The sequence below is a fragment of the Canis aureus genome, chromosome 25 (assembly GCF_053574225.1).
Source record: "Canis aureus isolate CA01 chromosome 25, VMU_Caureus_v.1.0, whole genome shotgun sequence".
Taxonomy (NCBI): Eukaryota; Metazoa; Chordata; class Mammalia; order Carnivora; family Canidae; genus Canis; species Canis aureus.
Genome location: NC_135635.1, coordinates 17,134,998 through 17,146,826, shown reverse-complemented (window position 1 = coordinate 17,146,826; position 11,829 = coordinate 17,134,998). Strand labels below are relative to the sequence as shown.

General features: G+C 42.2%; 1 protein-coding gene across 7 annotated transcripts in view; it reads left to right on the top strand.

Moving 5' to 3' along the window:
- The first annotated feature begins 2,544 nt into the window (after positions 1-2,544).
- RESF1 (retroelement silencing factor 1) overlaps positions 2,545-11,829 on the top strand; it is a 28,822-nt gene continuing 19,537 nt past the window's right edge. For 3 of the 7 annotated variants that reach the window (XM_077870535.1, XM_077870531.1, XM_077870532.1), the window contains exons 1-3: positions 2,545-2,663; positions 3,953-4,049; positions 4,599-4,910. In XM_077870535.1, coding sequence (XP_077726661.1) covers positions 4,877-4,910 — 34 coding nt within the window. In that variant the 5' untranslated portion in view covers positions 2,545-2,663; positions 3,953-4,049; positions 4,599-4,876. Of the gene's footprint in view, positions 2,664-2,917; positions 3,034-3,952; positions 4,050-4,598; positions 4,911-11,829 lie in introns of those variants that run through there. The other 4 variants (XM_077870529.1, XM_077870530.1, XM_077870534.1 and 1 more) reach the window with 3 other exon arrangements.

Genomic DNA, 11,829 nt, shown 5'->3' with positions numbered 1-11,829 from the left:
TCAATGTAAGATCCAGCCCTGTATTAAATATACTTTCAAGTCCTAGAGATTGTGTCTTCCCTCTGCAAGTCTCCTTGCTGGTGATCCTTCAAGGCTGCTAAATTGATGAATGCCAGTTGTACTTTAGGATTTGTGGAAAGACCAAACACTTTTTGGAAGTCAGACAAGCTTTACTTATCTAAAGGAGAAAGGAGAAAGTCAGCATAAACACAGACAAGGATACATGGCAGAGAGATCAGTGACTTCATCTCAAATAAAGTTGTAGCTTCCTGGGCATTAAATCTTGCTGGGCACTTCCTTAGGCTATGTAGGAGTGGGGTCTGCATCAGACTTTCTGGCAATAGAACTCCCTCTCCCTTGGGTTGATTTCTCATAGTCTATCTGTATGGCTTAGGCTCTGGAAAACCCCTTTTCTGAGCCAAGTATACCACTCCATGCTCCAGGAGATGTCCTAAGTTAATGCGTTAATTTATGTAATGGTCTCAATAATCCTAGAAAGTAAGTACAAGTATCCACTGCTTTTCACTATTTTTTTTAAAAGATTTTTTATTTATTTATTCATAGAGACACAGAGAGAGAATGAGAGTCAGACACAGGCAGAGGTAGAAGCAGGCTCCATGCAGAGAGCCTGACGTGGGACTCAATCCAGGGTCTCCAGGATCACGCCCTGGGCTGCAGGCAGCACTAAACTGCTGCGCCACCAGGGCTGCCCCACTGCTTTTCACTTTTTGAAAGGTTTCCTTATGCTACTTTGCTTTTACGAAAGACTTACATTAGTACTTGTTTGTGCTAACCCAAGGAAATCTGAAGAAGATGTTTGCTTTCCTGCAAAAAGATGATAAGTGAGAATAGCATTCAGCGTTTGTGATGCGGAGTGTACCCGGAGCAGCCAGAGTGGCATCGCCAATTCACCTTCCTTGGGAGCTACACTCGGTATCTCAGCATTGAGCTGCTATAGCTTTTAACTATGTGAGCATCTGTGCTTTATCCCAACTTATTCTGTGCATCTGTTAGCAAGATGTGTCCTAAGGAAAGCCTAAAAGGAGTTGTTCTTTGGGTCTGGGAATGCTCAAAAATGTTTCCACATAAATTAATGGTAATTGCTTCCTCACTTTACACCGCTTTGGCTTTTCATATGAATTCTCTACTTTCAGACAGCAGGAGAAACCTGCATTCCTGTTATTCTTCTTTTACAGGCAGGAAAATAGCAGAAACAGATTAAGTGATTTTCCCAAAGTTGTATGTCTAGTGAGTGGCAGAGTCAAGATCCAGACCTGGGGGTGAAGGAATACCCTGCCTTCCCTATGCCAAGAACTAACCACCTCTGCCTTTTCTTACGTTTAACCACTCAGACATATTCTCTCATTTACTTCTTCCTATAAAACCCCTCATAAAAAAAAGGCCTAACTTTTGGAAGTTTCCTCTGCATTAATTGTCGTTCTCCCTATTTCAATGACCTGAAAAAAAAAATTATTTACTTGGTGCGCTTCACTTGGTGTGCTTTCTCTTTCACTTGTTTTATATTAAGTTTGCTGACCCCATACCCTGTATCATTGGCTCTGAGATCAGCAGCAACAGCCTATCCCGGGAGCTTGTTAGAAATCTACCCTTTCAGGAACATCTAAGTGGCTCAAGGGTTGAGCATCTGCCTTCAGCTCAGGGCGTGATCCCAGTTAAGGGCTTGAGACCCCATCCGGCTCCCTGCATGGAGCCTGCTTCTCCCACTGCCTGTGTCTCTGCCTGACTCTCTCTCTCTCAAACCAATCTTAAAAAAATAAACCTGCATTTTCAGCCTTACTTTAGCCCACTGAATTGGCAATTTTGCAAGGTGGTGCGCTTCAATCCTTTTTAAGGAGCTCTCTGGATGCTTCTGATGTGAGTGAAAGGCAGAGAACCACTGATAGAGACTTTTTTTTTTTTCATTCAAATTTAATTTTTTTGCATATATATATTTTTAAATGTCTTATTTAATATATATATTTTTAAATATCTTATTTATTTATTCATGAGAGACACACACAGAGAGAGAGAGAGAGGGGAGCAGAGACACAGGCAGAGGGAGAAGCAGGCTCCATGCAGGGAGCCTGATGTGGGACTCGATCCCAGGTCTCCAGGATCACACCCTGGGCTGAAGGCGGCGCTAAACCGCTGAGCCACCCAGGGATCCCCTGTATATATTTTTTTATTGGATCCGATTTGCCAACATAGAGCATAACACCCAGTGCTCATCGCGTCAAGTGCCCCCCCCCGGCCCGCCCCCGGTCCCTCCATCCCCCCGCCCACCTCCGCTTCCACCACCCCTGGTTCATTGCCCAGAGTGAGGAGTCTCTCACGATCCGTCACCCTCACTGATACTTCCCACTCATTTTCTCTCCTTTCCCCTTTATTCCTATCAGACACGGGAGCGCGCTTTTGCAAATCTCGCCGCCCGGGACTGGAAGGCCCGACCGGCCGCCGCCTTGCTTACCCGGGGGGCACTAGGACCCGGGCGCCGCCGGCCTCCGGGCGGCCGCCCACGGCCGGGGGCGGGGCCCAGCCGCGGGAGGAGCCGGGGCCTCGCCGCTCGACCCGCCCCCGGAGGCGGCCCGAGCTGACTTAAACTCAGGGGCCCGGGAGGCCGGAGCGTCCTCCCCGCTGGCCCGCGCTGGGCTCTGGGCCCGTCGGTAAGTGTGCGGCCCGGCGGCCCGCGGCCCCTCGCTCGCCTCCGCGGGTCCGCGCGCCCCAAGCCCAGGCGCCCCAAGCCCAGCGCCCGCGGGCGGCGGCGGCGGCGGCGGCCGCTTTTGTTCTGAGGCGCGGACGGAGGCGCGGGGTCGCGGGCGCTCGGGCGGCTCCGGGCCTCGGGCGGGGAGGCTCGGGCGCGCGGCCGCCCGCGGCTGGGCGGGCAGCCTCGCTCGGGGCCCCGCCGGCCGCCGCCAGACTCGGAGCCCGCGCCCCAGGGCGGCGCCTCGCGGGCTGTTTGCTTTAAATCGCCTCAGTCCGCGGTGGAGGTGGCGGGTGCGCGTTTTGTGGCGCCGCGAGGCGACTGTTGAGGCGGTGGGTGTGAGAGAAGCTTCTGTTTTTAATTATTTCCTGCGTCGTGGTCGTGGGAAAAAAAAAAAAAAGTCTTTGTTTTTGCATTTACTGTTTCTCGAGCGTTTCCTTCCTCCGCGGCTCCGTCCTGCTGACCCTCCCGAAGCGGGACCGCCCGGCGAGCGTCTCCCAGGGGCCGGCGGACGCTCCCCGCGCTCGGCTCCTCCGGGCGTCTGTCGCTCTTGGGTGTCCTCGGGGGACTCCGGTCTCGACCTCAGCGGCGACCTTTGGGGGGGGGGGGAATCGTTTCCGTGAAGACAATTCATTTGTGATACTTGTCAAGAGCCCAGCTTGAGAAGAAAAGAGGGCAGCCGGCGTCGCGGTTCAAGCTCGGGGCGCATTTCAGTAGGGAGCTTGTTTGGGGATTTTTCTGTTTGACGTTGGTTGTAAATGGTACCAGCGTGAACATGCAGGAATGTTAAGGTTTTACTTCACATTCTTTTATGATTATTATTATTAATTATTTTTCTCTGTGCAGTCGGATTCTCCGAACTCTTCCAGTGAGGGAAATTGCCGTGCAGTTGAAGTATTTGTTCTAGAACGGTCGGACAGGAGTGAACCTGGAGGACCCCCCCCCCCCACACACACACATGAATTCTCATTTTAAGCAGTGAAGGGTATTCGAGGCCACACCTAGTTTGTGTTTCTGTCAGGTTGCACACCTAGTAGGAATTTTGCAGACTTAGTGCGTTTTTTTTTTGGTGCAACCATACAGGAACACACTCTGGCCCGGCAGTTGTCCTATCAGGGTAAACAGATGAAACGTGTGCTTTTATTGTGACTGTAAAATTCATTATAAATAAAAAAAAAAAATATATATATATATATATATATACGCTTTATATTAAACCGCTAATTGCAGAATGTTTCTTGCTCTTCCTAGGACCAAGGAAGTAAAAACACTGTGTGAAGGGGGAGCACGTGTTTGGAGGGAAATGGGAACGTACACAATGGTAAAAGAGTAAGATTATACTTAACAAGTAAGTATGTTACCTCCAAGTAGCCTCCTCTGATTTTTCTGTTGTGGAATGAAATTATTAATTAAACGAATCAGCATCAGTTAGACAATTAAATGGCAGGATACAATGGATTCAGTGACAGAGCTTGAGGACACATGACAATGGTTGACCTAGCCTAGAGAATTCAGTTGTTAATCTTTTGTGAATAAGGAAGAGTAGATCATGGTGAGGTGACTGGGTCAAGTTACTCAGGCAGAGGTCTACTTAAGATGGTTCTGTTTCTTCCTTTTTTTTAAATTTGTTTTTATTATTTCTGGCAAGGGGTTGGGGTGAGGCAGCATAGAGCTCAACTCTAGGAGAACCATTCTGAGAGAGGACAACCTCTAAAACCAGAGTGATCATCTCCAGGGCTTCCATCCTGTAAACACCCAAGTTGTGTCAGGAAATATTCTGTAATGATTAAGACCGTGGCCTTGCATCCTTTGCTGAGTTTCAGGTCTTGGCTGTACCATTTATTATCTGTACAACCTTGGGAAAATTATCTAACCTTTTTTTTTTTTTTTTTTTAAGATTTCATTTATTCATTTATGAGAGACACAGAGAGAAGAGAGACAGAGAGAGGGGCAGAGACCCAGGCAGAGGGAGAAGCAGGCTCCATGCAGGGAGCCGATGTGGGACTGGATCCCAGGTCTCCAGGATCACACCCCGGACTGATGGTGGTGCTAAGCCACTGGGGCTGCCCAAAATTATTTAACCTTTTGCCTCTGTTTTCTCATCTGTAAAATGAGGATAACAGTAGCACCTGCTTCATAGCATTGGTGGGATAAGTTACATGATTTTTTATTCATATGACCTACTTGGAACAGCTGCTGGCTGTAAGTGGTAAGTGCTCAATAAATTTTAGCTGTTGTCCTGTTAGAGGAAAGATATTATGGCTTGTATTTTATATAAGGAAAGATGTATTACGTCTAATAGGAAATTCAGTTTGCTTTAAGCTCTAAAGTTTATCAACTCTAAGTCAATTTAACAGCTTTGTGTTGATTAAACCTCTCACTATAGAACCTGTTGTAGGTTCAGTTTTTGCAAGGAAGTACCAGAACGCAAGTCTATAGTTTTTACCTGCAGGTTTAATTTGAAATCAGGGACGCCTCCATTAAATTCTTTATCGAGGGCGTATTTGCCCCACAGCCCTGTTTTTCCACATTATTGTGTGATGTACAGGAATCTCTTCCCATTTAGATTATTGGTATCTTGTACAAATAGAAGCACAGATATTTAGCAAATTGATCTTGCTGTTTTAAAAGGTATTTATAAGGGCACCTGGGTGGCTCAGTCAGTTACACATCTGACTTGGGCTAGGTTCATGGTTTTGGAGTCCTGGGATTGAGCCCCACGTCGAGCTCTGCAACCAGCTTGGCTTTGTGTTGGGCTGGGAGGGATGCTTGTTCTTCTCCCTCTGCCCCTCCCCTTTCCGTACATATGCCTGTGCTTGCTCACTCTCAAATAAGTATATAATAAAATCTTTAAAAATAAGTAAATAGAAAAAAAAAAGTAAATAGGTATTTATAAAGTTGGATTTCCAGATTTTTTTTGTTGTAACCAGGCTTTCTCCACTGTCCTGTCCCATCCCCACCATGTAAGGCATACTTTTCAGTTTGAGGTAAAGAGATAACAGTTTACCAACTCTGTCTCCAGAAATGCAAGTTAAAATTTACTTTGTAATAAGCCTTGTAAAGAAAGAAGTAATCTTGTGGACTTTGAGGAATTCTGAATGCTTTTTTTTGGAGCCATCATTGTAGTGTGTATATTCTTGAGATCTTAAATGTGCTTGTAAATTGAAGGGCAATGTTGGAGGCTGGCCTGTTGAGGTAAGTGTCTCAAGTGAGACATTGCTCATTGTTGTAATTACTGCAAACATTTAATGATAATCACTAAGATTCTCTTGAGATGTATTAAATTACAACACTTCATTTGTAGATAAAATCTTTATGGTTAAGGTTGCAAAGTGTGTTATAGGATGTATTTTCCACTATAGGTTATAAGAAACAAATCATAAATTTTTTTTTTTAAGCCTCAAAACGTAATTTATTGGATCACATCATTTAGAAGTTCAAGTGGCTCAATCTTCATGTTTGGCTGGATTCAGCATCTGAATCTAAGGAAAGAAAATCTTTTTTTTTTTTAAAGATTTTATTTATTTATTCATGAGACACACACACACACACACACACAGAGGCAGAGACACAGGCAGAGGAGAAGCAGGCTCCATGCAGGGAGCCTGACGTGGGACTCGATCCTGGGTCTCCAGGATCACACCTTGGGGTGAAGGCGGCACTAAACCGCTGAGCCACCGGGGCTGCCCAAAGGAAAGAAAATCTTAAAAGACTTTTGAGATACTCTATCTTTGCTGTCTTCAACATTGACTTAATTCTCAGGCACACCCTCCCCCTTCATTGAGTGGCTGCAGTATCTCCAGGTATAATATACATTCAACTTCAACTTGAACAGACATGCCTTTCATATGATTGCTTTATCAAAAGTCTAGAATTAATTTCATTGGGTCATGTGCCTAAGTTAATAACAGGGAAATGCTGTGTTTGCTTTTTTTTTCCAACTACAGTTCAGAGATATAATTCATATACCATATTCATATGATTGAATTTGCCCATTTACAGAGTACGGTGGTTTTCAGTATATTCACGGGGTATGCAGCCATCACTGCAGGTTAATTTTAGAACAGTTTCTTGACCTCCAAAACCATCTCCATGTTCATTAATGGTGTCAATCTAGATGATAATGAGGCTGTAAAGCAAACAAAAGGGTTTATTTGGTGTCTTAGGGACTGCAGTCTAGGACACCCAGAGTTGACCAGAATTCAGAGTATGCTCCAGTGAGTGGGGAGTGCATGCTTATATAGGCAGAAACCACAAGGCTATATAACTTGTTTTGGAAGAATAATGGTTGGTGCTAGCAGAGTTTTTTTTTTTTTTTTTTGCTAGCAGAGTTTAAACTAACTGTAACACATGATTGATTATTTGGTTAATAGACGTGAACATTCTCTATTTCAGTCCAAAGTAGGAGGATGTATTCCAGGAGGTGGTCTAGTTGCCAAAAGTCAAAAGTTCATGGTGTTCCAAAAATTGAAACTGGAGACCAGCATAGGCCCTGTTTCTTCACTATCCTTTTGACTCTATTTAGAGTGACTCTTTATAATGCCTGTATTTTGGAATCTTCTTCACAAATAACTTCCCTTTCCTCCAACCCAAGCATTCCCATGCAGCTATTAATCTAGTTTTTATCTCTAGATTTGTGTGTTCTGAACACTTCTTTTAGATGAATTAATAATAATGATATGTGATCCTTTGTGACTTTTCTCTCACTTCACATGTTTTCAAGGCATATCCATGTTGAAGCATGTCTGTACTTCACTGCTTTTTATTGCCAAGTAATAGTCCATTGTATAGATATGCCACATTTTGTTTCTCCTTCTGTCAGTTAACAGACATTTGCATTGTTAGCATTTGCTGCTGTGAGCATTGATGTACAAGTATTTGTGTAGTCCTACATTTTTAATTCTCTTGGGTATATGCCTAGGAGCAGAGAGTTGCTCCATCATATAACTATATTTGATCTTTTTGAGAAACTGCCAGAGTGTTCTTCAAAGTAGATGAACCATTTATATTCTCAACTACATGCATAAGAGTTCCAGTATGTCCACATCCATGGCAAATACTGGTCTTTTTGTGATAGGTACTGTGTTTTTCATTGGTGGTTAATGATGTCGAACATCTTTTTATGTGCATATTTGCTATTTTTTATATCTTTGGGAAAATTGTCTATTCAGAATTTTTGTTAACTTTCAATTTGAGTTGTCTTTTATTGTTGAGTTTTAAGAATTCTTTACTGAATTCTAGTGACTGTAAATATGATGGTTTATTTTTTGGATTGTCAGTTCTGTTCAGTACTACATGTTTTGTTACGTGGTTTTGTAGTAAATTTTGAAGTTGGGAAGTGTGAGTCCTCCAGATTTATTCCTTTCAAAATGAATTCTAGGATTAGGTTCTAAATTTCTGAAAAGACATCTAGGATTTGGTAAGGGTTGCACTGAATCTGTAGATGAATCCAGGGAGTATTGCCTCCTTAATAGCATTAAATCTTTAATTGAACATGGGGTGTTCAATTCCTTTTTTTTTTTTTTTAGGTCTTTAATTTTTTTAATAAAATTTTTTTAGTAATCTCTACATTCAACATGGGGCTCAAACTCAAATCCGTAAGATCAAGCGTTGCATGCTCTTCTAACCGAGCCAGCCAATATTTTGAAAATTTTTTTTCTTTTTCTTTTTTTTTTTTTTAAGTAAACTCAGTACCTAACAGGGCTTGAATTCACTCTGAGATCATCAAAAGAGTTTTATGCTCTACGGACCCAGCCAGCCAGGCCCCCTTGGTTTTTAATTTCTTGTAGCAATGTTTTATGGAGTATAAATTTTTCATTTCTGTTAAATTTATTCCAAAGTGTTTGATTCTTTTTAATGTTCCTGTAATGAGATTGTTTTCTAGATTGTGTTGTTTAGAAATACATTTGGCTTTTGTATATTGAGGATGTACTAGACAGCCTAGCTAAACTATCTTATTATGTTTTTTATGGGGTTCCTTATGGTTTTCTATATATAAGATGTCATCTACAACTAGAGATAGTTTTACTTCTTCATTTCCAATCTAGGTGTCTTTTATTTCTTTTTTTTTTCTTTTGCTTAACTGCCGTGGTTAGACCCTCTGGTATAATATCTAACAGAAATAGCAAATACAGGCATCTATTTTGTTCCTGATCTTGTAGAGGATAAGCATTCAGTCTTTCCCTGTTCATTATGATATATGCTGTGGGTTTTTTGTAGATGCCTTTTACCAACTCAGAGAAATTCCCTTCTACTTATAGTTTGTTTTTATCATGAAAAGATGTTGGATTTGAAGGTGCATTTAATTTCTATCTTATTTGATCCTTCTGCATCTACTGAGATGGTCAATTGATTTTGTCCTTTATTCTATTGATACATTATATAATATTTTTTTTAATGTTGAACCTGTCTTGCATTTCAGGGATAAGTCCCACTTGGTTGTGGCGTATAATTTTTATATGCTGATCTATTTGGTTTGCAGGTACTTTGTTGAGGATTTTTGCATCTATTCATAAGATACTGGTCTGCAGTTTTATTGTGATTTCTTTTCTGTTTTTGCTATTCAGACAATATTATTAGCCTCATAGAATTAACTTGGGACGTATTCTCTCTTTTGTGTTTCAGAAAAGTTTGTAGAATTGATTTTTAATATTTAAATTTTTGGTATGATTCACCAGAAAGCTGTATGGGACTAACCATTTCTTTTTAGGTAATTTTCTGATTACTAATTCAATATTTTTATGTAGTCCTATTTAGATTTCCTGTATCTTCTTTTTTTTTTTTTTTTATTTTAAATTTTTTATTTATTTATGATAGTCACAGAGAGAGAGAGGCAGAGACATAGGCAGAGGGAGAAGCAGGCTCCATGCACCAGAAGCCTGATGTGGGACTCGATCCTGGGTCTCCAGGATCGCACCCTGGGCCAAAGGCAGGCGCCAAACCGCTGCGCCACCCAGAGATCCCCGATTTCCTGTATCTTCTTGAGTTAGTTTTGGTCAATGTCTTTTGGGGTCTTCTGGGGTTGTGCACTTAATTCCACTGTATGTGGGGGGAGGGTCCCCCCACATCAACAACAAGCAATTTTCTGGGGACACCATGTGGGTATCCTACTGTTCTAAACCATTCTAACACCTGGAAGTAGCATCAGATTCTGTAGGTTGAGGGCTCAGACCCAGAAGACTGCCCTCCTCCCCCATTTAAGATAGCAGTCTGAAGCCCAGGTTTTCCCTTGTGCTTCTGACCAAAAGGCTGTAGATTGGAGGTTTCTCCAACCCTCCCGGATTTCAGATGCCAATTGCAAGTCCAGGTTGTTCTTCCAACTAACTGGCTATAGAACAGAGGTTTCCACAAACCCTTCCATGGAGTCTATTAATTTGCTAGAGGGGTTCACAGAACTCAGAGAATCATGTTACTTACTAGGTTACTGGTGTATTTAAAATGATTTTAAAGGATACAAATCCACAGTCCTAGAAGAGATGCATAGGGTGAGGTATGTGGGAAGGAGAGTGAAAGTTCTTTGCCTCCTCTGAGCATGCCATTCTCCCTAAATCTTCATGTGTTCACAGACCTAGAAGCTCTCTCGTTTGGGTTTTCATAGAGGCTTCATTACATAGTCATGATTGATTAAAAACATTGGCCATTGATTCACTTTCCATCTCTCCTTCCCTCTCTGGAGGTGGGGTGGGGTGGGACTGAAAGTTCTAATCCCCTGATCACAGGACTGGTTCTCCTGGCAAACAGCCCCCTCTTTGGGCGTTATGAACATAACAAAAGACACCTTTAACACATCACTTAGGAAAACCCAAGGATTTTAGGAACTCTGTGCAGGAAGTGGGGACAAAGATCAAATACATATTTCTTACTATAAAATATCACTGTGGTCGTTTTCATCCAAATCATTAAATATATTGGCAAACAGTTCATGGTATTCTCTCTTCGTTTTCAGTGAAGGGTTGGTAGTAATGTCTCTATTTCCTGATTTTAATAATTTTGAGACTTCTTCTTGGTCAGTCTAGATAAAGGTTTGTCAGTTTTGTTGATCTTTTCAAAGACCCAAGTTTTAGTTTTGTTCCTTTTCTCTACTTTTGTATTCTCATGGTTAAAGTTTATGACAGCAAAGGACACAATATATGTCAAACAGAGAAGAGAGAGATGCATGGGCAAGAGTCCATGGAAGTGAGGTACATGCTTCCAGGTTCTCCTTCCACGAGTACTGAGTGGGTATGCTATCTACAGCTACAGATGGAAAGGACAGGTGGTCTCAGGAAGCATTTATATACATTAGAAATTCTTTTGGACCCCAAAGAATATTTGTTTATGTAGGTTCTATCAAATCTGTTTCTGCATTCAATTTTTTGCATGTGTTTTTAGTTGAAGTAGTTGAGGGTGTTTTGGATGTCTCAATAGGTCACTGCTTCATTACAGCACTGAAGATTCATTGCCACAACTTCTATCGGTTTTTACATTTTCCTTCCATGCGATAGTGTTACTGGACAAAGGATTGTGGCTTGGGTGGCTTAGAGCATAGGATTGATCAGTCCACAATTGACTGATTATCATTCCTTCTCCCCCAGCATAACGGCATAGTTCCCCTATGGTAGTTGGAGAAGGAAGACAATAGACCCAGGTGGGATCAGGGTTGGGGAAATAGGCAGAAACTAGTAATCTAATTTACCCCAGGCTGTTGCTACCTACCACCCTCAATCAACATACTGCTGGCCAGGAGAAGATCTTAATCTAAGGACTCCCTACAGTCTCTCAGCTGTTGCTGAATTTGGGAATGAAGGTCTTGGGAGTGGTATCCTTTGGACCAAGGCTTGTATACCTTATCCTGTTAGTCATGACTTCCATTGGTTCCCTGATTAAGGGAAAGCAGTTCCCTTGTATACAAGTTCTCTTGTATATATTGTCTAAATTAGTTAATGGCTCTGAATTTAAGTAGATCTGTCATCCCCTGCCTTGATCCCGCTAGCAAAGTAGATTCTGTCCAGTAGGTCTCTTGGGTACTTCAGATCCCCTTGCATTATTAATCTCAACTTTTAATTTTATAAAATCTGGATCTTAACTCCATGCCAACAAAATGCCTCTGTTAAAAGTTCTTGCAACTCTAAACCTCAGACAACCAGAGT